The sequence below is a fragment of the Sinocyclocheilus rhinocerous genome, unplaced genomic scaffold (assembly GCF_001515625.1).
Source record: "Sinocyclocheilus rhinocerous isolate Xijiao unplaced genomic scaffold, SAMN03320098_v1.1 scaffold412, whole genome shotgun sequence".
Lineage (NCBI taxonomy): Eukaryota > Metazoa > Chordata > Actinopteri > Cypriniformes > Cyprinidae > Sinocyclocheilus > Sinocyclocheilus rhinocerous.
The window spans coordinates 236,109-263,226 of NW_015642498.1; the positions used below are offsets into that span (position 1 = coordinate 236,109).

The 27,118-nt window shown below is 36.2% G+C and overlaps 1 protein-coding gene across 1 annotated transcript in view; it reads right to left on the reverse strand.

The window, feature by feature from the left end:
- Nucleotides 1–27,118, reverse strand: part of LOC107755880 (semaphorin-3C-like) — a 57,616-nt gene that overhangs the window by 18,139 nt on the left and 12,359 nt on the right. The window contains exons 3-6 of the mRNA XM_016572840.1: nt 7,517–7,677; nt 6,813–6,875; nt 4,725–4,844; nt 1,552–1,642 (exon numbers count right to left, since the gene is read on the reverse strand). Coding sequence (XP_016428326.1) covers nt 1,552–1,642; nt 4,725–4,844; nt 6,813–6,875; nt 7,517–7,677 — 435 coding nt within the window. The remainder of the gene's footprint in view (nt 1–1,551; nt 1,643–4,724; nt 4,845–6,812; nt 6,876–7,516; nt 7,678–27,118) is intronic.

A 27,118-nucleotide genomic window follows, 5' to 3' on the forward strand; every position in this document is an offset into this window, starting at 1 on the left:
ATGTATTGATGTGGATGGCAATTAAATAAATAATAATTAAATAATAAAACTTTTCCGGAACTTCATGGACTGAATATTACATGTATAAAATGTTTTTGCTTTAACATTTCTATGATTTTGGAGCTTCAATAATATTGTAATTCAATATTCACTCTAAAATAGGAAGTATAAATGATTTCGCTTATGTTAAATGTCCTGTCTGGGGTTGATTTATGAATAAATTACCCATAAAAATATTACATTCTTCATCTTTTATTTTTCAACGATTGCTTGGCTATAGGGGCTTTTGTGTGTGTGTTCACCAATCTGTTCCAGTTGTGTTTTAATAATCTCACAGAACAGATCCAAACTGTTATGATGTAAAATCTAAGAAATGCATTAATGTAGTTTAAACGTTATTAAACATTTACTCATATGCGTTAACACTTTAACTTTGACAGCCCTGTTTAAAATGCATTTATTTTGTAAACCCACTGCATATAACGTATAAAAAATGGCTAAACATCTGTCTGTTAAATACGAGACCTATGGATTTATTGTGGCTATACATTTCTCTGCGGTGCGCTTTACTAATGACCTGCTCAAGTCTCCATTCCCCAAATCTCTCCTTCTTTTCATCAGTGCACTACTCTATCACTTCATCACTCCATATTGCTGGGCCCTGTGGTTGACGTGTGGCTAAGGGCCAAGTGTATGATGGAAATTGTCAGACGGACATCAGACTGAGAAAGCTGTAGGCTGTCATGTCAAGGACCGTCAGTCTTAGATGCCATCTAGACCGTTAGGAACTGTTCTACTTAATGGAATAACCACTTAACAGATGACTCAACGATGACCTATAACATATTATATTTAGGTGTGTGTGTGTGATTTTTGTAGGCGAGTATGTGTGACACATGCAATTAGTTCTCATGAGGTGTAAACTTGGAGATGATGGCATGTGTGTTTCAGGGTTATTATAGTTAATTAAAATTAAAACGTTAAAAAAAGAGATTGAAATAAACGATAAACTTTACATGAAATGCTAGTTGCTAAGGCAACATTTCTTGTTTTCATTTAGTTTAACATTGTACTAGAAGACCTAAACTAAAAATGAAATAAAAATGGATTAAAAAACTGTATACACATTTAAAAAATAATAATACATAATTAAAAAAAAAGGATAAAAATGGACAAAAAAACAACAACAATTTTGCAGACTTTTGCAAACTATAATAGTGTTTCAGTGATACTAAATAACACCGTTGTGTTAATGTTGCGGTTGTAATGGCTCTCTGGTGTGTGAAAGCATGAATGTGCGTGTAATTTAGCCCATTGGCTGTGTCAACAGCAACCCAACACCAGCTAGCCAATTACAGATCAAAGGATTAAGGAGGCGGCACTGAGTGACCCAAAGTTGTCACATCGGAAGGGGGCAGACAGCCACAAAATGTGGGTGTTTTTATGACACTATGGGGTCATGAACAAAGAGATCATAGAGAAAGTGTTATAGTACGTGTCCGAGACAAAACGGCACCTGTGGATAAAGACACAAAAGACAGCAGCACTTACTGAGCATGACTGAGATGGTGTTGACTTGTGGGTTAAACGAGCATCTTCCTTTCCCTGATTCTGCTCGGGAAGAGATTTGGAAGACTTGCTCCTGCCAATGACACCAAAAACACAAAATCTCTCATTTCACACAAACAAACTATTACTGTGATATCAACAATTTCAGATAAACCCGTCCCTAAATGGCACACAAAAACAAAACAGACTTAGTCCCTATATGTTGTTCTTTTAAGTGGGCGGTTCTTGCCCAGAATAAGCTGCAAAGTTGACTTTTTCTAATCAAATCATAGGCTTTATAAATATAAATGACTGACATATGCTCTCGTTATCGTTTTATCCCATTTACCATCATCAAATCTATTCTCAACTTTCAGCTTGATCCGGAATGTTTCACAGCCAATCTATATAAAAAGATTTCTGAGTAATTTCCTAGCACTCATTAGTGCAGTGGTTCTGGCTTTCTTCTGATTGGTTGGACAGACTTGCTCGAAGGCTTCCAGGTTTCCGACTATCAGACCAGTCTATCCTCTCCTTTGGTGTCATGATGTTGGCCAGTTACATGAAGTGAGAGAAACCAGAGACGTAGAAAGCCTCCGTCAGGACATATAGCCGCTGGTGGTAGATCTTCTAATTTGTCACAGGGACAAATTAGAAGATCTAAATTAGTGTATTCATTAACTAATATATTGGCTCTTTACATCACACACAACTATAGGCAAAGATGTGAATCACATGGTGACTCCAGGGTGGCCCCGTCATTGTTGCCACAAAGCTACTCCGCACACTTTTAAAGGTTACAGGTCACCCTATTGCAGAGTTTTCTTCTTCTGTAATAGTCCAGCTGGTGTGTAGCCAAGAGAGATGGACACAGACGGAGGTTTGAGAGAGGAAAATGCTTTTCAAACAAAAAAGAATTATAGAAAACAAGCTGTTGGACTCCGATGACTAGTAGGACTGCTTCTAATCTCATCTGGTCTCGCCTCGTCACATCTAGTTTTGTCTCATTTTTTCTCGTCTCGTCTCATCTAATTTTGTCTTGTTTTGTGTCATCTCGTCTACTCTCATCTCATCTAGTTTTGTCTTTGTCTCATGTCATCTAGTTTTGTCGTTTTGTCTAGTCTTGTCTCATCTGACCTCATCTCATCTAGTTTTGTCTTGTTTTGTCTCATCTCATCTCATCTAGTTTTGTCTTTTTTTGTCTCATCTAGTTTTGTCTCGTCTCATCTCGTCTAGTTTTGTCTTGTTTTGTCTCGTCTTGTCTCATCTAATCTAGTTTTGTCTCGTCTCATGTTGTCTCATTTCATCTAGATTTGTCTCATCTCGTCTAGTTTTGTCGTGTCTCTTCTAGTTTTTATCTTGTTTTGTCTAGTCTCATCTAGTTTTGTCTGGTCTCATCTCGTCTCATCTAGTTTTGTCTCATTTTTTCTCGTCTCGTCTCATCTAATTTTGTCTTGTTTTGTGTCATCTCGTCTACTCTCATCTCATCTAGTTTTGTCTTGTTTTGTCTTTGTCTCATGTCATCTAGTTTTGTCGTTTTGTCTAGTTTTGTCTCATCTGACCTCATCTCATCTAGTTTTGTCTTGTTTTGTCTCATCTCATCTAGTTTTGTCTTTTTTTATCTCATCTCATCTCATCTAGTTTTGTCTCGTCTCATGTTGTCTCATTTCATCTAGATTTGTCTCATCTCGTCTAGTTTTGTCGTGTCTCTTCTAGTTTTTATCTTGTTTTGTCTAGTCTCATCTAGTTTTGTCTGGTCTCATCTCGTCTCATCTAGTTTTGTCTTATTTTGTCTAGTCTCATCTCACCTCATCTCCTCTCAATTCTCATTTATTGCCTCATTTTATCTTCCAACTCTCCTCATTTTGTTTAACTTTACTCATCTCATCTAAATTTCTTCTCTTTTAAACTTTATGTATTCCCATCTCGTGTGACAGCTTGTCAGCTCTCATCCTATCCCATCTGGTCCTAATTTTTTCTTGTCTCATCTCATCTTGCCTGTCCTTATCTCGTCTCTTGTCTTGCCTTGTTTTGTTTCATCTTGCTGTGTCTCTTCACTTATTTCTTCTCTTCTTGTCTAACGTCTTCTCATTTTGTTAATTCTCTCATCTCATTTGATCTCATCTAGTCTAATTCTCCTTTAACTTTTTATTATGTATTTCCATCTCATGTCACGACTTGTCTCATCTCATCCCGCCTGTCCTCATCTTGTCTTTTGTTTCATCTTATCTCATTTTGTCTCAACATATCTCTTCCCTTTACTTCTTATTCTTCTCTTCTATTATAATTTTAATCTTATCTTGTCTTCAACCTTTAACTGTGTATTCACATTGTGTCGCATCTGGTCTTCTCTCATCTCATATATCTTCTCTTCTTGTTTAATCTCAGCACATTCATCTTAAGCTCGAAGTATACTACGGTTTTGTATGTGTACACTAATGTATGCGTACAGTGGAATACATAGCCTTTCAAATTATACTCCATTTGGTAGTGTGCGTGAACGCAGGCAGTCGACACGTGCTCTAGAATTGTTCAGTGTCTGCTCTACTTTTCTCCAGAAGTTATGACGGATAAAAATATCTTTGTACTCTTTTAAACTAAAGGTGCGACTATCTAGCGTTTGTTGTTGTTGCAGTCTCTGCTATTTTGTTGTTGTTGTTCCGTCTCTTTAGTTTTGTTTTCTGCTTTGAAACAACAGCCTGGGGCCGGTGTTGCCACCTTGTGGAACAATTGATTAGTGCAGAAAAATTCAATGCATATGTGCGACCTGCACATACAAAGTATGCACTTTTACAAAGAGTAGTACTATTCTGTTGACAGAATTTGTGTTGCGCACTTAAGTATAATTTGGGCTTTATTTGCTCACCTCTCGATTGGCATGTCTTGCCTCATCTCATCTTTTCTCACCTGATCTTTTTTCTTTCACTCTTTTAACCTCTAACCACCCTCATTCCCATGCTGGTGTAAATTGTCATGAGCTTTTTAAAGGATGTATGATGTTGAACTTTACAACTCAACGGTAGATTAAACACATTTTTTACCAGGAAATGAGGAGAATATGGGCCTATTGTCCATTTCTCAGTCCAGCATTTTAGAATTCTGAAACAAATGTAGTAAAATGAAACTGAACTAAATCAGACGGTCTGACTGGTTTTCATTAATGAGTGTAAACTGACCTCAGGACGCCTGCCACGGTTAACATATGCACACACTGGGCTGTAGGCTCCACTGCCGCAGATGAACAGATGAGTCCTGTTATAAGGCTGAATCACTCGTAAGAAGTTTCCACATCCATGCTGAGGAGAACAAAAGAGACAGAGATAATTGTTTTCATTCCTAAAAGTTATACTAAAATCTCTTTTAATGTAATTTTAAAGTCATTTAGTGCTACATAATTCTATTAGCAAGCTGCTACGCTCCGTTCTTTTATTTCGGAAAAAGACAATGCCAGTTAAAATTAAGACAATTTATTTTGATCCAGACCTGTAATTGAGGAAATAAAAGTTTATATAGGTCAGGAATTTAAGGCCTATCTTAGAATACAGGAATCCCAAACTAAAGTGGAAGCCAAACCGACTACACATGATCCAGCCCAAAGAAAGAGTGAGAGAGGGATGAGTAGAGAAAGAAAAGAAGCGCCAGGGGAGTAGTTAGGAACTTGGCGAAGTGTGTCAAAACAGCAGCTGCATGAGCTCTCGGTTAGCATGCGCACACGCAGGTCCTTCAAGAGCAACTCCAGAAAAATAACAGCGCTTCCAATAGCACACACCCAACCATCCACTCCTCCCCTTGATCTCTTTCACATGTTTGTCATTAATAGTTCTGTGGCACATCAACATTATCCTCTTCTGGCTTGTATTCACTACTAGATTTATGGTATGTAACCTTTTTCTTCCGCAAAGGCAAAAAGACATCTTGACAGCTTATGGTTCACGTACAGATCAGGCAGAATTAACAAGAAAGCGCTCCATAAACACTAATATCATTTACAGCTCTCTTAAATAAACCCCTCAGTGTTTCCCAAATGATGCAGATGGATTCGGATGATGTGAGGTCATGCGCTGCCGCTCCTGTGGCTACAGGTCCTGTCAGGGGAGAGGGATGGGGTATATCCCTGTGAGGGGAGGAAACCTGACAACCTGACAAGAGGCAGTGCTACAGATCCATAGATACAAATAAAACGTCCAAGGAAATCTGTGGCACAAACCCTATAGTTTAAACACAGAGGAAAACGGACTGTCGGAAAGGTTCAAACACAAATATTTCTCAGAAGCAGTGCGGAAAGGCTGATCTGCAAACTCTGCAAAAGCTGCATATATCACTATTTGACATGGTACTCTGTACCCCCACTGGTAAAGTTATTAAAGCGCTGTAGTCATACAATTTAGGACTGGGTGAATTTTAGTAAAACTTTCAAGGACACTTGGTGGGATTTTCACCCATCCATCCATCCATCCATCCATCCTTTTTTTTATGTGAAATATGACCCAGACATTTTTTATAAGAGTCACCTTGATATTATACACATCCATTATGTGGAGTAAATTAAAATTGAGCCATGACCAGTAAATTGGGACATATTTTCACTCATCTCAATGTAAAAAAATAGCCAGGGTTTACCTAAATTTGCCCTATTTTCCAGTTACATGCAATTAAAATATACAATACCTAATTTCATATCTGAGTGCAGTGCACATGTAAATGAGTGCATTTTTCATAAGCACATAATCATTTGTGGTATGGGTGTGAAGTAAAATATTTATCTTTGGCCAGTTGAGAACTTTGGTCCATCCTGCATTTACTTTGTTTTAACACATGTAGTTGATGACAAAGAGAAGGTGTGACCTCCCACTGCGCTTCAGACAACATCTAGAGACCGCTTTTGCTCATGGGCACTGGGACAAGAGCCATCTGTTTCTGATCCAGCCATGACTGTTAGAAATTGGAATAATAAAACTTTATTTTGAATAAACTCATGCATCTGTTCCTGATCCAGCCATGTCGGTTAAAATTTGAGGACTAAACACTGATTTAAAATCAGCTCATGCTTGGTGCTCTTTTGATTGATTTGGGACAAGTTTAATTAATTGCTGTGATTGTAGGGAGAATAATGCATGTGAAAACAGCTCACTGGATGATCACTTCACCAAGCAACAGACAAATAGGAGTCGAATCAAGAATGCTGCTGCTTTCAGTGAAACAGAGGCATAAAAGATCTGGCCAACCATAACATGCCAGGAGTTTAAAAGTCCCAATGTTCTTACTGTGGGGTCTTTGCCAGCCATCTGACACTCCTCGATCTTACTAGTGGATGCCGGCCAGAAGATCTGAGAAAAAATAGCAATGAGAGCAATGAGAAAATTGCAATATATGGACAAAAGAACATTAGATATAAAGGGTTTTATTCTTTTGACTGACAGATATATACTTTAAAGTAATACTTTTATTCAGCAAGGATGCAGTAAATTGATCAAAATCAATCATCAACAGCCCCTGTCACCTTTCATTATAAGCACATGCAAGAACAGCCTGGACATTCTGTAAAATTCTTCCTTTTACAATAAATAACCATCTTAAAGCCTAGTAGTTATTTAGCAATCTTAAGCTCTTAAAATAGACACAAATCATGCTGTTTTGTACTCTAATTTGGGTGAGGCTTTTTACTGGTGAACTCGTGATTGGGGTTGAGCCCGCCAGGATAGATGGGCAGCATAGACCAGCAAAATGCACAGGAATGTAATGAATCTCTGAAGTTTTGCCAGCCTTAGCTGGAAGAGGAAAGATTAACTTCCATAATTTTTGCCAGTTGTGTTCAAGCTGTCACCTCAAAAGCCAACAGTTTAACCAAACTTCAACTCTCCCATTAGTCAAATGTGAAGGAAAGAAATATGGTCACCATTGGTTTCTAAAACTGTTGTGCTACATTTCAAATTGATATACAGTAGAGAGGTTTTGACTGCTCTCTTACCTTCAGCGGGGTCTGGCTGATGTTGTTGATGTCCATCGAGAGTACATGGTCTTTGCAGCCCACGTACATACGGTCTTGATCTTCGTCCATGAAGAGGATCCTATAGTCCATGGCTTTCTCAGACAAAGTGTAGTGCTCAAAGGACTGGATTTTCTGTAATTCTGTAATGCAAACACAAACATGTTCTTTGCATTTGTGGTTTTGGTTTTTACTTGCTGAACCCCAGTCTTATTCCAAAACACACACACACACACACATGCTCTCATACGTATACAAAGGCGTAAGGCCCTTCACCATACCATCAAAGTCTCTCTAACGAAGCCCAAACTCATGAATATTCATTGTTGTTTCTCATTAGTCATTCACTAATGTATAGAGAAGTGGAGGCCACATTGATACCCTCCTCTAAGTCTTTATCCTTTTTAACACTCATTCTAAAACCATCCCTTCTTATTTTTCTCTTCAATGACCGGATAACTCCCACTAGTCCCAATGAAAGTCACATTTCTCTTATCTACAGCCACTTTCTTTTCACGTTTCTGCTTTTCATCCTCGAATAAAGAGAAGTCTGAGTAAAGTACCTGCCAAATAGGTTTGTATATTCACCAAGCTGCCTATAAACACAAAACCTGCAATTCCCTCCTTTCTTAATGGATCCCAGGACAAATAACTCCATCCATGGCTTCCCATTCAAACCAGCACATCCAAAGCAGGGTTGTGCAAGAATTCAAGAATTTATAATAATAAAACCATTCTAAGATATATTTAAAACATTACAGTTTAACATACATTAGCATATATTAAAATATGTTATTAATCAATGTACAATATTTTGTATCTAATGTTTAGAGATTTGTCATACTTCAGTTCTGTCAAAACGATGGCAACCATTAAATTGATATTCATTTTGCCATACAGCACAATAAAATTTCCATCAAATTGTTTTCAGAAAATGTTATAAAAAAATATATATATATTAACATCAAAATTAGCCTCTAATATTGAATATAATATATTGATTAATTAGGGCATTCTCAGAAATGCCACCATCTTCCACCATTGTTCATTAAATGAAAATTAATGCATTAAATATAACTAAATATAAATTAAGCACACATTTCTGCTGGTGGCATTTCAAAGATATAATGTTAAATACATTATTTAATAAATTCTTAAATTAAATATTACCAGCAATATCACACAAGTAGCAGTGCATATGGCGATATACAGCCATATCACACTGCTACTCGTGTAATATTGTTGGTATCTTTAAAAACCCTCTTTTGTAGGGAACTACTTCCTTCCACCACGGATTCAAATCTTGACCATTTAACAGCTGAGCCCAAGCTTCCATTTCGAATTCGAAAACGTCACTTTAGAACTAGTAACAAAGGGACATTGAATTGCTTCCTTGAAAGCTTATTGAATTACTGCAATAAAAGCTCTTAGTATTATGTAGAGTATAAAATCTCTCCGAAAACGTCTAAGCAAATTTTCAAATAGACGTTATCTTTATTAACAAACCGCATATTTGAAGTCAAAACAACTACATTCTCACCTAAAAAACTCTTGAAACTACATTCCGTGACACAAAAGCAGTATTATTTATAAAATTATAGTGAAGTTGGGCATCCATCATGACACTCTTTGTGAGAAATACCACAAGCGGAGTGATACAAACGGTGAAATGGTTGGAGTTCTGTTATCGCTAGAATATCACACTCCTGGAAGAGGCTTTCAGCCAATCAGATTTGAGTAGCAGAAAAAAACTGTTGCATATATGTATAAAATCATTTAAAAACATATATATTTCCTTTTTTTTTCTACTTAAAATTCTAAATAAAATTTTACATTTAAAATTTAAAATGTTTAAAAATTTAAAATTTAAAATTCAGTCATTTAAAAGACAATCTAATTATTCTATAGATTTAAAGGGACTAGCTCACAAGACGAGGTGAAGATCACCCCAGGCTCTCTGAACAACATTGACAGTAGACAGCATGTCTCACCAGACTATTATGGGATTATATTGGTGGAGAAGGCCTTGTCAAACTCATCATTCTAACGTAGCTTTAATAAAGAGATGTGCAGAGGGCAACAGATTACATCAGCCAGGCTTCAAAGCGCCACCGATAGCATCTCAGTAAGATAAGAGTGGCATTATTACTGCTCAAAGAACTCATCAGGGCAAAATTGAAATGAGTGCATGAGAATTAGACGGAGGGGAATGAAGACATAACGTTGCAGAAGAAACAGTAGAGGAAGCATATGAGGAAATAAGTATGAAATAAAATGCCTCAAAAGAGGGAGCGAAAGAGAGAAATCCCACTTCTGGTTAGGTTTCAGTAGACTAATTAGAAACATGCAGCTTCTGTAACCTCAGACAGAAATCACAAAATCCCATTTCACCCCATTCAGCAGACTCATGCCATTTAAAGACTTTCATAAAGATTTCCTTTTTGGAAAATTGCTTTGTTAGGTGAGCCTTTCATTTCAGCACTTTTCAGCTTCTGTTTCAGGTTCTGTCTAATATGAAAATGCTGTGTTGCTCAAACGTTTAAAAGTAACTTAAGGTTAAGTTTCTTTCTTGACGTCTGTGCGGCACAAAATATTTCCCAGATGTTAAATTCTTCATAAAGGCAGCTTTTATAACATTATAAATGTCTTTACTCTCACTTTTGATCAATTTCATGCATCCTTGCCGAGTACAATTGATTAATTTCTATAAAAAAAAAGATTTTTTACTTACCAAATTTTAAACAGTAGAGTAAATAAAGGTTTAGTTTGAGTGTGTTAGGTTAAACAATGATTAACCTCAAACTGTTTATGTTTGTGTTGTTCCATTGTGTTGAATATGACATTTTAATATTTTCTTTCGTTCTATAATAATTCCTAATGTGAATTTGAAGCAGTGTTTGTTAGTCTTCATGTGGGAAAGTAAAAGACAGCACAGTGGGAAACGTTCACAAGACCTTCCCACCCCACAGATAAACGGACACACGTTCCGCCTCTCAGGAGGATTCTGTGGTGTTTTATGTCCGCCTGTCCTGACCCCTGAGCCCTGAAAACAAGAATCATACTTGGAGTTATTAAGACACACATCTAAGTCAACATTCCCAACTGACAGGTGCCATCACACCTGCTAATAATGCGATTAGGGAAAATTATGTAGTTTATTTCATATTTGGGGTTTCCACGAAGGGGATACAACAGAACGTTTATCTAATTTATGCTAAATGTAAAATAATATTTGACTTAAGTTCAAAGGTCACTTAGCGCATTTCTCAGTGAGGGCAGACAGGGAGAACATACTGTGCACTAAAACTTAACACTTCAGTGGAGATGTGAAAGTTTATACTTTTGAGTGACTAACATAGTGAAGACTGTAATTCCAATCTTGTAATTGATTTATTATATATAGTATGTATATTGAGAAGTAACAGCAACAAGAGGTGTGCGTTTAAAAAAATTGTCTGAATTACTAATCCTACACTGAAATTAACAAATATAAAACTGAAGGATGCTTTTGCACAAGTATTCAAAACTCAAATTTTATTATTTTTACATTACACATTTTTTTTCTAGGCAGATTCACTTTAGGTAGATTGAGTTAGTTGGATGGTGCTTACGCAATGCAGTTTTCCAAATTGTGTCAGGCCAGTTGGACTGGGATCAAGGCTTTGACTGCGACATGGCATCAGTAGAGAACATTCATCTTTTTGTTGATGAGCCACTGCAGTGTTAATTTGGCCCTGTGTTTGGAATCACGAACTTTCTCCCAAGCTGAAGGGTGCACCTCACAGAGCAACACTGATTGCATCATACTGCAAGAGAAGCTTGACAGCTTCATCAAAATGAAACTTAATTAGGGTCTGAATGCTTTTGAAAAGGCAGTGTTTTCATATGCCATGTGATATTGCAGTATGACAAATAGGATTACATAATATATTTGGGTCAATGACTAATAAGAATGTGCATAACAATAAAAACGAAAAATCCAGTTTAAAATGATGGCCAGCATTCTTGTCCCAGTGTTGCTTTCTTGTGTAAAAGCATTAGTGGTAGGGATTTTCAGTTATTCTTCTGGAGGTTTGCATCAATACTGTACAAAATACAGATTTATTTAGGGACAAAAAATATGAGTGATTTATGGAGTTATTAACTCAAGTGATTAGTTCAAAAACATGGATTTCTTCCAAAGTTCATTAAGGTGTGGTCACTTTTGCCATTGCTCTGCAAAATTTAGTGGGTGAAATCCAGTCATCTCAATAGGAATCGGAGCAATCAAGAGATTTGCATGAGGATGAAAATGTTTTCACTCGTGTATAATTTGGTCACGTCAATTTGCTGCACTGACCAACAGAAAGCTGCTGGTTTTGGTTTAAAATTGACTTCTGTGTGAGCTGTGATTCATACACTGCTATGCTATTGACAATGGGCAGTGGACCTTTTTTGACAATTCGTCTGAAATTTCGCAAATGTGACTACAACAGAAGTTAATTCGGCTAATAATTGGCAATATTGTATCCAAAAGGTAAGTTACTTGTTGATTGAACTATTGCAATAAACCATCGTGACGTTACTAAATATATATTGCAATAGTGTGTGAGTTCAGCGACAATGCAAAACTGAGCAAGTTATCAACTCACTATCCTGTACTTTCTCTCATGTGTTTAGCATTGGAAGGTGGTTTGTTTGGATGAAGGAATGAAAATTCCATTGTATATTTTTCGCCATTTTATGTTTTATTGAAGTATAGATAAATGCTACTGTTCATTTCCATTTATGTTTTTTGAGAAGCTTCACTGTCGACAAAAAGATTTCAACACCCACAAAACTGAGTATTTGTTATGTTTTGTGAATAAATTAATGGGTCCAGACTCCAGACTCAAAAAATGGGCATCACGTCAGTGATCCATCTACGCACAGCTCAAGAAAATCAATGAAAGGGTATTACAAACCACATAAGGATTTTTGTAAAGGTAAACCACAATTTAAAGCATATTATTAATTTAAAAACATAGTTTAGTCCAATCATGACTAGTGTCAAGAGACTATTGATGAGGGCCCTGATCTCAGTGTGGATAAAAGATGAAGAATGCATAGTTGTGCTACATCGTTGAAAGTTGGCAGACATCAACCCAGACGAAAACATCTGAGAGAAACTTTGAGTTCGACTGCTTCCAGCAATCAAACTCACTGTCAACAATCAAAAGCGGCACACATGATGAATATGAATCAACGTCAAGCAAATCAAAACCATATTCCATATTTTAAAGTTCGATATGTAACTTTAAACCCCAGGCTAAATCACGTCAAGAGGGCTTTTGATAATACATACATTTTGTTTGTGATATTCCCCAACATACATGCTGTATTAGTCATGGGCTTGACCACATTCCTGCATGGTTAAATCAGGAAGATCAACACAAAGATGTTCGTCACACATCCTAGTAGGATTGGTCCTGGAGGAGACATGCTGGGTGTTGCTTTGTAGATACAATTCACCATGACATGGCTAGTGTTGTTTGCCCAGTAGGGTGCTCTTTAAACTAGCGATGGTGTGGTTTTCTGGAAGGGTTGTATTGCGGAGAAGTGCTGGGAACGTTTTCCGCTTAAGTGTTATGTCTAGGCCTTTTCCTGAGCTCTTCAGTGGATTGATATTTGATATGTGGATAAAAGTCGCTTATGAGCTTGTGTAGTCAAAACCGGAAAGTTGATTTTGATCATTATACTACATGTACTCTTCCATTGCTGAAAGCAAGTAGCAATAACACCTCAAACTCAACAGTATAAAACAGTTGTTATGTGTAGGAGAGAGTTTCAAAAGGAGGATGTGGGATACTTAAAAAAAAAAAAAAAGGTCAAATTGTCACGCTACGGTGGAATGAAATGCACGAGGAAGATGATGAGCAATGCAAACCGTCTTTAATTAATCCACAAGAGGGTAATTCCAAAACAGACAGGCAGGGAACACACGTAAAGACTTAGTAGACCGGACGACAAACAGTGAACTGAACACAACTTAAATAGGAGGGCTGATGAGGGTAATTAATGACACACACCTGAACCAAATGACAATAATCAGACATGAGGGAAAACTAGGTCACACAGAACACATGGGGGATCAAAACGCATCAAAACGTCCAAGGGTGTGACACAAATTTAACATCTTAAAGCAATTAAGGTCATAATTTCATTAATTATAATTTTAAATATAAATTTTTATTATTTTGTATTTTTATTTTATTAATAAATATGAATTTTAATGTATTAATTTTTAATATTAATCCTTTTAAATTAATTTTAAATATGCTAACAATTTTACTAAATCTGTACTGTAATACTAATGGTCATGTCTTAACTTTGCAATTTCTGTATTGCATTAGTTTTGAATATTTCTCATGGGGATTTAATAAAAGAGTTAAACCTCTTTTTTTGGCTCATTTTATCTGTAAAAGAAAACATGCCTAATAATTCTGCACACCTGGATATAATGGAGTTTTTCACTTCCAGCCTTCATGGACAATTATATATCAATTAAAAATTATTAAATACAAAATTAATAGTAGTTATTAAGACTGATGTGGTTTGGAATTGGTCAAATGTGCTTGGAAAAAATATCATCAGAATATCAACGTGCCAAATAATTATGTACGCGGTGTAGTATGTAGCTAATGAAGCCAATTTGGAACTAGATTTATTTTGAAAATCAAATAAATACTAATCTAATATTTAATTTCTTATAGTGGATAAAATAACAATAAATATTTTCAAGATAACATTTGAATCCTTTGCTTTGTTTTTACAATGACATTTATTTATTTATTTATTTATTTATTGTGTGTTTTTTAAGAACACACTTTTCAATATTTCAGATTGGGTCTTTATATGAAAATACACTGCTGTTCAAAAGTTTGGGTCAGATTTTTTTTTTTTTTTTACATTATTTTTAGAATGATTTTACTAGAGAATACTAGAGAATTAAACAATAATTTTAAGTCTGGAGTAATGACCATCAGGAAGAAATTAAAATTTAAAATATATTAAATAGAAAACAGTCATTGAAATTTTAATATTTTACAATATTACAACAAAAGTAGCTGCCTATTTTAGATTTAAAGGGGTCCTATTATGTTCTTTTACAAAGTAATTTTGTTTTGGGGGTGTACTAGAACAGGCTCTCATACTAGGTTGTTCGAAAAACACATTATTTTTCACATATTTTACATTATTACAACACCTCTCTCCCCAGTCTGGCATGAACGGCTCGAATAGTTCCTGTATCAAATGAAGGCCCGCCTTCTGAAATACAAAAAGTGCTGTAATTGGTTAGCTGTGCCAGTGTGTGTTGTGATTGGTTAGCTGGGTCCACTGTGCTGTGATTGGCACCACTCGGCGCCTGGTCGGGAAATGTCATGCCCCTTACCATAGCCGCCTGCAAACTTCAGTGTAAATATTGCATCAATATCAAATCAGTTTGAGCGAGATTTAAACCCGGATGATTGTAACTAGGGCTGCACGATATATCGAAATGATCGAAATATCGCAAATGTAAATATCGCAATATGGGAAAAAGCATAATAGGACCCCTTTAAGGGTCACTGGCATCAAAACTAACTTATAATAAACCCAGTACAATTAGCAATATGAAAAAGATGATCTTTTTCAGACCTTTTAATGTGAGCAAGCTTTGAGCAGCCAACCAAGAGATGCACTGCGAACCTCAACCATGCTATCTTGTTATAGATGAGTCTCCTCTTCCTCATTCCACTCACAACCTTTTTGTTTTCATTTATACAGTGCAGTGGAGCAGAACTGGAACAAAGCCTTTTTGTGCTAAGAAACTTCTTAAACATTCATTATTAAACAGCACGAGAGGGCTATGGGTCTCGATCTGCTCAGAGGAGACCATCAAGACATGCAAGACCACATTTGATTATAAAAGAGAAGCTTCCAGAGAAATCCATACTGGATGTACAGGGCACAAGGTTACAAGATTAGAGAAACGCTGGTAGGTTTAAGAGTTTAATGAGTAAACATTCACCTTGACACGGATCAAATAATCCATATTTTTTGCTAAGCCCATTACCAGCCCATTGTTGTCAATGCTTTGCTTTGTTCATGAATCCACTATACTACAATGACAAAACTTGATGGATGCTTAAACCGAGATAAAATTAAGTAAATAATTCCTGTCAAATAAACCAAATAAAAATATCAGCTGTTACATTCCAATGAATGTAGCTTTATTAGACAATTGTAGAATTGTTCTTGAATAAATAATATTTTGATGGCTAGTTCTGGGATATACAGTGGCCTATGGGAGACAATATCCCATAAGGCCATTTATATGACTAACTCAAACCTAGTGCAGAAAATGTGTGGGGAAATATTTCGCCTTGACATAAAATTCCTGATTGCATGGAAATTACTGAAAATTCGAAAAATTCGCTGAACATTGTTAAATGTGACTGCACATCTGTTTAATTTTAAGCTCTTTTATCAAAAAATCTGATTCATTCTAATGCTCTCATCTGTTAAATGCATTAAATGGAATGTGAATTGGCCTGGTGAGAATATCATCAGCTTCTTAGAGCTGGCTAACAGAATACCATCAGTCTGTTACAAGGAACATGTTTGCTCTTGGAGAGATCATAAAAACAGATTTGTATCAGCTAAGCTCTTTTACAAGAGAAGCTGGATTGATTTTAAAGTCATGATGCCAAATGTCTGGTTTAGGTTGCCCACTAATTTCACTCTGAAGCGCTACATGCGCCGCTGTCTTGGCTGCCAATGCTTTAACCAAAAATCAGCCTGCTTTCAGATTACAATCACTACAACTGATTTCAGACCTGAGCTCAGATTTTCCATGTAATTTGAAAGTACAACAAACTAAATCAATCAGACTGGCAGCCGTAACATATTTAACCAGTCTGTATGCTTAAAATTATTTTGAACGACCTTGTTTCTGCATTAAAGGGGTCATGACATGGATTTTTTTTTAAATTATTTTAATATGTTCCTTGAGGTATACTTATAATGTTAAAGGTTTTGCACAAAAAACAAATAAATATATGGAATATATTATAAATATATACCCTCTGTCTAAAATGACCTGTTTTAAGGGGCGGGTCCTTTAAGGCTTGTCAGGAATCTGCCACTGTTATAATTGGCTAACGTCATTGCATAGGAAACCGTATCAATGCCCCACCCCTCACTATTGCATGTGAGTGTTTTGACAACATGATAAAAAAACGGTAATTTCCAGACAAAGCATTATGAAATAATTTACTTACGGTTTGTGATGCAGCTGCAGTCAGATCTAGTACCGCTTCATCTTTCAGCAAATGTTTCTTTGTGAACTCTCCATGACACTGTGCCTCATTTACAAAACAAAATACTCCGATCAATCCTCTGACACGATCTGGGGTGCCATTAAAAATAGGGATGCACCGAAATGAAAATTCCTGGCCGAAGCCGAAACTGAACAAAATGAAACACTGGGACGAGGGCCAAATACCGAACAGGGTTTTTCGCATTTATTTTCCCATGTATTTTGCCCATTTTTTTTTTTTACCATTGCATAAATGAAATAGTCAAAATGTGTTTTTTTTACTGTTTTGTCTTGCTTTTACTTTTGAGTTAATTTAACAAAAAAAATCAATTACAAAATTTGTTTTACTTCATTTATTAATTTTTAATTTTATTTACTTAACTCTAAACATTTTTTAACATTCTAGCAGCCATTATACCAACAAAGCACAGAAAGACCTCAGTGCTTCTTTTTGTTGACAACAGCAGAATTATAAATGATTACGCATTTAGGAAGCTGTTTGTAGCACATACCGCATTGTCACATGCCTTGTAAACGTGGAGCAACGAGGAGGTAAAGTGCCTTTTATGAGCTCTTCGTGAGTTCGCAGGTGGTGTAAATAAAATCATAAGTACACGCAGCAATGAGCGCGCTTAGTCCAGCAGACGGCATTATGTGTGTTCAACTTAAAGCGGCGCTGAGCAGACCGATCGCTGAATGGGTACTTTGATGTCATACTTCTGGTCTGTGCAGCACCGCTTTAAGTCAAACACAGCTTTTGTTTGGGGTGTTCGGTGAGTTCTGTCACGAAATATATATCATTCAACCCGACCAATCAGGTTGTGAACGTATCACTGTGCCTTTAGGTTCGGTATCTTTAGGTTCGCTGTCAAAAATGCCAGTGTGAACGCTCAGCGGACCAGGACCAAATGTATCGTTTTCTTTTTTGGTCCGGACCAAACGAACCAAGAGAACCGAACTACAAGTGTGAATGCACCCATAAATGCTTCCACACTGGCGACATGTTTGCTGCATTAGTGCGCGCTTCTATTTGATCGCGTCACGTCATTGTTCAGTACATACTATTCGGTCTTTTCACTTACAGCTTTTCTTGCTATTTTCGGCCAAATAATTTCAGTTGCCGAACATTCGGTGCATCCCTAATTAAAAATAAGCTATCCACTTTTTCCTTACGCTGGGAATATTCTGATATCTGTACAAAGACGCAAACGAGCTGTTTAAACCAAACACGTCAAAGCGAACGTTCTTTCACTCCATTTGTCCTATTGAAGACAGACTCAAGCGCGTGGACCGTGTCAGAAAGCGAAAGCGCATCTGTATACTGTATCCAGTGTAGACAAGATTACAGTGATTGTAATTTCTATTTGCTTTTGACGCAACGCGACACACGCCTTTAGCATGATCAAGAGCCGTTAAGAGAGTGAATGCCAGTGGGCGGGGCCTATGGTGAGAAGATCACTACTTGTCAATGTCTTGCTCTGGTGACAGTGTTTATGCAAACGACTGTGCCCAGGGGACGACACCTTGTCCCTCGGATCCGAAACGAGCCATTTTTGGAGCTTGATTAAATAAATGCTTTGTTTAAAATGAGGCTGTTTTAAGCTATGAAACTCTTATATGCCAAAAGATCAAGGCAAATTTGATTTCTCATGACCCCTTTAAGATGCATTGAGATTGAATCTGAAAATATAATTTTGTTACGTTTTGTGAAACATTTTAATGTTGGGTGCAGTTATTTAGATTTATATTTATATTTAGACTTTATTTTATTTAAATTCCTTGACAGCCCTAATATATATTTTTAATTCATAAATAAATTATTTATTTATCTTATTAATCATGCATATAAAAATAGTCAGTAAGAATACAATGTTATGTAAACATTTTGAATCCAACAATTGGAAAAAAAAAAAACTTGCATATATACATAGTGCATTTTAGGACAACTCTGATGTAAATCTGCATATGTAAGCATACGCACTCTCAGAATGTCAAAGGATTATCAGGTCTATAACACAACCAACACCATGTGGACAAACGATTGCATGAACCTGCTGAGAGACACTAATTGCAGTTCAAAACTCGAGCCAAAGTTTTCCAGGCTCCATTAACTTTGCTGTACAGGCTTGAGCTCCAATTACAGCCTCAGCTTTTGTTAACTTTACTCTCATCACCCGAAAGCTAAAAGCTGGTGTGCATAAATTAACTGTATGCAAATATAAAGGCAATGTCCCATTCATTCAGAACGCTACTGGTGCCAGTGTTGCTGGAGTACCCAGAACTCATGTTCTTCATGAAGATGGAGTGCCTCTGGCCTTCAAGACATGACTTTAAACCCCTTTCAAAAGCTGCCGCTGTGTAGACAATAACATGGTTCTTTGGTTTGGTTCTGCATGGTTAAACTCACATAATGTGATGTGTAAGTGATTTCACACATACTTGTAGACTCAAAGCCTCTGTCCAGGCAACCGTATATGTCATCCTCATTAAAGCTCACAATATCTTTGGCCCTGGTTCAGTGGCATGATCTGTCATGTTGTAAGACCAAATGATTGGTACCTGCTAAAGTACCATTAGGGTTATAATCATAATTAGGATTACAGTTTTTCAAACCTTTAAGCTTAAAGGGTTAGTTCACCCAAAAATAAAAATTAGGCCATAAATTACTCACCCTCAAGGCATCCTAGGTGTATATGACTTTCTTCTTTCAGAAGAATCCGGTCGGGGTTATATAAAAAATAGTCTTTGATCTTTCAAGCTGTTTAATGCCACTCAGCGGGTGTTGCATGCTTCAGTCCAAAAGAAGTGAAATAAAAAGTGCCCCTCCATTAAAAAAAAGTGTCTCACACGGCTCCGGGGGGTGAACAAAGGCCTCCTGTAGCGAATCGATGCGTTTTTGTTAGAAAAATATCCATATTCAAAACGTAATAATCACTTTAATGTAGCTTGCGCCAACAATTGTACACTGAAGCAGCTCTGGGCTGATGACGTATGAGGTCAGTGCTGTGCATGTGCTGGTGAGTCGTGAAAACCAACGTTTGTTAACAGGAGCAAAGGAAGCAAAGTTTCCTTACTTTAGCAAAGGAAAACCAGTCTCCTCTTGGCTTATATCGAAATCCTCCGACATTCTTCTTTACAAATCCTCGTTTTGTACTTCTAATTAGTGACCGTTGTTTTGTTTTGATCTCTCCCCTGCGCTTCCACGTTCGTCACTTCTGAGCGGCGCATGCGCAACTCCGACCTCATACGTCATTCCCCCGGAACTGCTTCTGTTTACAACAGTGAGCGCAAGCTAGATTCAAGTGATTATTACGTATTAAATATGGATATTTTTCTTACAAAAACGCATCGATTAGCTACAGAAGGCCTTTGTTCACCCCCCGTCTAAATACTAATAAAAACAGAAAAAAAAATAATAAAAATGACAAAAGCACATAAAAATACTAAAAAATAAGTTTTCAGTTTTAAAATGAAAACTGAAAAATATAAAAATAAAATCTAAATAATTTTCACATTGAAAATTATTAGTTTTATAATCAGTAACTATCATGATAATTGCCTGGTTCATAATGAAACATTGAAAAATCCTGTAGACATCATATCATAGAGACTTGGACCAGTAAAAAAATAAAAACATATCAACTACCTTAACTAAAACTGCTAATTTTTTTTTCAGTAATTGAAATAAAGCTGAAATAAAACTGGGAAAAAATTGAAATAACTTGAAGTACTAAAATTATTCAATCTAAATCTAAAATTGAATCTAAATACTAAAATAAGATAATCACAATTAAAAAAAATAAAATTTAAAATGAAAACTGAAAATATAAAAATAAAGGCTAAATACTATAATAGCATAAATAATACTAAAATAACAGTGCCTAGAAATCTCCCAAAACACCCTGGCAACCATTATGGCTTTGATTTTTCTTTTATATTTTCTACAGACACTGTGAAAAACTTTGATTTTAGGATGATCATGTGAACACAGGAAGCAGGTTGAGATGCGCTCAACGAATCTCGACCACCCAGACTGTAGTGTAACATGCGACAGAGTCGTCAAACAGTCTGTCCTCTTGACATTAGCCAAATTCCTCCGGCCTCTAGAATGCACACATACACACTCACACATACACAAATACACTAGCATTCTCATTCAATACGCATTTATAAATACTGGCAGAGGGGAGTATGCATTGCAATGCATGCATTGCATTTCACACTGACAGCACTGTTGGCAACTGACTGCGTCAATTTGTATTAGCTGGGCTGCCATTTTGCCCTTAAATCCTTCAACACATCTGTCCTCTGGGGTCGCCAGTCAGAGAAGAGCTTTTTCGACAATATTGTTACAATGGTTCTCTTGTACATGGTGGAAGAAAAATTTGATAGCGCTCCATGTGTGAGTCCCAATTTGCATATTCATAGTGCACAAAAGTGTCATAAAACTGATACTACAGCCCTTGTTTGTGGCATATTTTGAGTGTTATACTCTTAACGAAATTAGTTTCCTTAAAATACATAATTTAATAATAATAAACTTTAATAAGAAATGATTTAGTACCTTTAGTACCCAAGCAAGATTCTCAAAAACAAAATGGAATATAAAAACAGAGCTTTAAATTTATATAATTTTTTTAAATTAAATTTCTAAAATTGTAAAAAAAATTTAATAAAATAAAAGGTTTCCTGAAATTTTTTTTATTGAAGTTTTAATTAATAAAATTATTTAATATTGAATTATAATTTTTAATTGTTTATTATTCATTAATACAAATAATGATAAATAATAATGCTTTTGAACTATGTCACATGAACCCTCACAAACATTCACAAAGCATGCAATGCAAAAAAAAAAAAAGGCTTATTATTTTCAGCTTACTAAGAAAATGGATAATTCAACTTTACAAATGAAATTGTTGAAGTCAACAGAGGACAAGGCAGGTCACTTAGAAAGTCTGCAAGGAAAAGAAATGCTTCCTGTTTAAATACGATTCGAAATGATTGGGCTTTAATTCACATTTATTGGTAATACATTTTACAGTTCTGTCAGATTCCTGCTTCAGATAGCATAATATTAGCACGGAGTTCAGATGGAGTAGCTCTCTTGGCAGCATTGAAGTTTATCAGCAGTCTTAGATCGTCCGTATCTCTCTGCGTCAGATCGGGCTCTGTTACAGTGCTGTATTTCTCTGGCACCGCACAGGGTTCCCCACAGGAGCTGTAACTTTACACGTTAACCTACCCATCATGCTAATGGCTGCTTTGCCCCAATTAGCACATGACCACATCTTCACCTGTCACCGATCCCCTTGGGCCCCCTGTGACCCTTCACCTTAACATGAGGCACCCCTCGCTTATACATAAACATGCACGCACAGAGTGTTGCGTGCTAAATTATCTAAAACAGTGACAATGGAAAGACTGAGGTGAATCTCACGAAAATTGTCATTTTATCCCAAAATCCCCCCCAAAAAAAATCTGAAATGAAAATTTTGTCAATAATTACTCACTCGTGTTCTTTGCGCACAAAAAGTATTCTGGTAGCTTCATAAAATTATGGTTGAACCACTGATGTCACATGGAATATTTTAACGATGTCCTTACTACCTTTCTGGGCCTTGGAACGTTTCAGTTGCGTTGCTGTCTATCAGTGTTGGGCAAGTTACTCTGAAAATGTAATTAAATTACTGATTACTCCTTTTAAAAGTAATCAAGTTACTTTTCTGATTACTTTATTTCCAAAGTAATTAGTTACATTAGTTATGTTACTGTTTTCTATACATCTGTACATTCAAAATTCATGAAATTTACATGAAAAAGTAAGTTTTGTGTCACCTAGCCACAACATGCCAGCATAAACACTCCCGATAAATATTTGCTATTAAAGCATCAACATTCACAAACCACTTTTATTTTTAACTAAATGCAAGCATGTGCTGCTGCTGCGTACATGGTTTGGCATGGCAGAATGGTTCTCACAAAGTTCTTTTATAATATATAGTCTTTCTACAATTCGTGTGTTATAATGAGAGGATTCGTGAGCACGCAAATTTCAGCACTGCACAGGAGCTCCTGTGTTTTGAGTGGTGAGTAGATTCTCTGATTGGCCATTACGTTCCAGAAATCAACATTGCTCAATGCTGCAAACACGTGTTATAAATAGAAACTCTGCCTATGCTTGCGCCTGTTAATCGTTTTTATGTTATATTAGTTGTTCTTGTTGCTTTTATGCAATAGAAAATTTATATAGAAAACAGTTTATTTGTTTTTAGATATTTTATGTTTAGATTAGGGCTGCCAGTTTAACGCGTTAGCTTAATTAGTTATGAAAAAATAACGCAATTAAAATATTTTAATGCAGTTAACGCACTGGCCCCGCCCCCAGACCTGTACGTCATCTTACAGTCCATACAGTTGACTGTTGACAAATATGATGCAGGGCAACAAGTCCATAAATGCAGTTATGCCCTAAAATTCAAGATATTGGTGCAAAAAATGACTCCGTATGAGTTTTGTCTCATATTTCTATATATCACACGAGCAGCGAGAGCAATATCACAGGAGTGCTGATTTTGTCCTGAATATCACAAGCTTAAATGTGATTTTATACAACAGTTCAGTAAATAAGAAGTTAATATTGTGTTATATTTTAAAGACAATACTATGTGTTTTTGCTCAATTTTGCAGAGAACATATTACTTTTAAAGCCACAACAGAACTGTTATGCGTGTGTGAGCAACACAGCAGTGTTTAGTTTCTGAACCAATGATTCAAAGGCCACAATAAAGAGAGCCATTTACTTCATTCCTGCATGAAATGAATCAGCCGTTTGAACTAATCGAATGAATGAATGACATTTCAGGCCACCTCCTGACAGATTTAGTTTGTTATTTAGAGTATCATTTCATTCAAATAATAATAATAATAACAAAAATAAAAACATTAAAGGGATAGTTCACCCAAAAAATGTTAATTCTGTCATAATTTACTCACCCTCATGTCGTTTCAAACCTTTCTTTTGTGGAACATAAAATAAGGTATTTTGAAGGCTGTTGGTACGAAGCTGTTTTGGTTACCAATGACTTCCATTGTATGAACAAAACATAGAGGTTACTGATATGTTTCTCAAATTATCTTCTTTTATGTTCCATAGCTTATGTTAGGCCGTTGTAGCCTAAATGTTTGTGTAATACATTTTTATGTTGAATCAAGTATTTCTAGAAAGTATTTTTAGAAATATTTCTTTCTAAAGCTACAATTTGTAATGTCTACTTGATACTTTCTCATTTAACACAAAAATTGCTTTAAATAATCTTTTGTGGGTATTTTCACAGTCAAATTTATTTTGCGATTTAATTAGATTAATTAATCGAAACATCATGTAATTAATTTAAAAAATTTTAATCGACTGACAGCCCTAGTTTAGATATTTCTATTTTGCGGGAGTCCCGAGAATGATTTTATTCTCCCGCATCCCGAACACATACGAGTCTCTATGCACAGCTACAAAACGCATACTTTGTTCTCTCCATGCTGAGTTTTTCGTTGGTAGTATCCGCCTCACAGGTGTTTAACCAGTCAAATTAGGTCTCAGGTAGAGGACGCTGCATGTGCTCCACCCTCTAAATGATAAAACACTGCATTCTGTCAGCAATAAGGTAACGCACAGAGACCTCGGCTTGGAACTATAATCTAATTACTATTTTGGAAATTATAACGCTTTAAATTACTCAGTTACTACAAAAGTAATCAAATTACAGTAACGTGTTACCAAGTAATGCATTACTGCCCAACATTGCTGTCTATGGAGGGTCAGAAAGCTCTCGGATTTCATCAAAAATATATTAAATTGTGTTCTGAAGATGAACGAAGGTCTTATGGGTTTGGAACGACATGAGGGTGAGTAATTAATGATAGAATTTTCATTTTTGGGTGAACAATCCCTTTAATTTCTTTTGATTTTGGGGTTATTTATGATTTATTTACCCTAAACTAAACTCAGCTACTATATAGTTTTAAATCGTTCGTATTTTGGTCATTTCTTCTGTAACCATGCAGACTTAATGTAGAAAAGCCAAAACCAAAAGTAATTTGGAGGCATCCAAGTGAACACAAACATGTAGACTAAAGTAAGCCTCATTTGGAAAATCAAATTCACATTTGTATATAAAAGAACACAGGAAGGACCTGTCTACTCCATTACGCCAATGTTTCCTTTCTTTTCCTTTTTAACCAACCTCTTTCCTTTGACAATTTAGAGTTTTGGCCACTCAGCTGGAAAACCTTTAAAACCATATTTGGCTTTAAACATTCTTTTCAAAGCCGTAGACTTGCACAGTTTGAGCAAACAGATAGCATAAAAGGCTTAGAAAGTCTAGGAGGATAAAAACATGGAACAATTCTTGAATACATTAGCATGAATCAATAGAGCAGAACACACGTTAACTCCACCGTTATGACCGGTTGTTCTCAGTATTGACAGACATGGATTGATCATGGTATCTGCAGGCAAACAGAGTCAACAGTGATATTTACCCATGTTAAAAAGGTGAGCGAGAGAACTTGAGGCAGAGGTGAAATGGGGGCGAGAAAGAGAACAGATATTGTCTGCCTCGAGCACTGCGGTCTAAGCTCTAACTCGATCAGTACCGTTAACCTAGACATAGCCTGCAGATAAACACATTTGTTGGCCTTAATATGCCACTGCTGACAGCTTCGACAAGCCATGTTTTGTATAGAATGGAATTCCCCAACCATTCTGCACTGTTTGTGTGTGTTCATTGCTTAATATTTTACATGTGTTCAATGTTCATAGCTATTATCCTTAGCCAAAATAATCAGTTTTACAACTCCAATGAACTTGGTCTGTAGATCTCAACTTGAAACAGGCTGACGCTCCATATTTAGTTTATCTGACCTCATTCTAACCCTAACCACGACCTCTTAACCTCAGACAACCAAACGCCAAGTCGAGGCCAAAGTTTTTTCACCCAGCATTGATTGTTAGTACAGTATTAGACTTCTGTGTGTAACTTGCCTAGCGATTACTTTTTCAGCTGATTAGACATAATTCTGAAAGGTGTTTGTTTTGATTTTAGTTTTAGTTTTTTTGTTTGTTTCATTTGGTTTTTGTTTTGCAGAAAGTAACAAACACCTTAGAAACACTGGGCTAGTAAGAAAACCACCAAAACACTACAGAAACCACCTATGATTGGTGACGTAAGCACCCTAGAAACCACCTAGCAACACCCCAGCAACCACCCAGAAAACCAAAGCAAGACCCTAGCAATGAGCTAACAACTATTTCAGAAAATGTAAAACAAAAACCCAAAATGTAAAACAAAAAACATGTTCAACTAAAAACAGATGCGTTTTGGCCGTTCATTGACACGGCAACAGCGTTTTGGGGCCTGAAAATGCAAACTTTGAAAAACGGGTTTTTGAAGTTTTTGAAATCAATATTGTTATTGTCTCTATATAAACTATAAAAATGTGATTTGTGAAACTGGTGACATCATGCGTATACATATAACGTGTTCAGTCTGTGAACACAAAGTCACATCGCCAACGCCTGGCATGCATAATACAGCGGTTTTAGCCGTTTTTGCGGATTCTTGAATGGGGAACACTGTCACGTGTGCGTGAAACTTTTAAATAAGCCGAAGGAAAAACTTTTCCATTTTTAGTACAATTGACCATTCACCAGGAGTTTGATTGACAGGCGATCTGACCAATTATAACGGTGAATCTGCCATTTTGTCTGACAAACAAAAAAAACAGGAGAGTAGATTAGCGCTGGTTAAATAATAAAAAAACTTCAACTTCAACTTAACCTTGAAAAATGGTGTGTATTGACATCTTTCCGCCATTAAAACAAGACACTTTCTGATGTTTATTTCATGCTATAACTAGTAAAGAGGAAGAGATGATCGGTTCACATGCCGCTTGAACTGAGGTGCTACAGTGATCTGTCACGACACATTAAAGAGCCACAAAACAGTATTTATGGTTTGAATTTCTTATAAAATGGCCAAATACGAAAGCAGAGACTTGGTTTCATACCCAATGTAAGTGTGTTGTCAGTGTCCTCTTAGGCCTGTCGCAATAATCAATATATCGACTTATCGCGCAATATATGTACATGACCTCAATCATTTTTGGTGACGCAATATATCGCCCATTATATTTACTTAAAAATTAATGTCACCATGTTTTGTACATTCCACTTGAGAAGTCTTTTGCAGCTTCTCAAACATAACGTG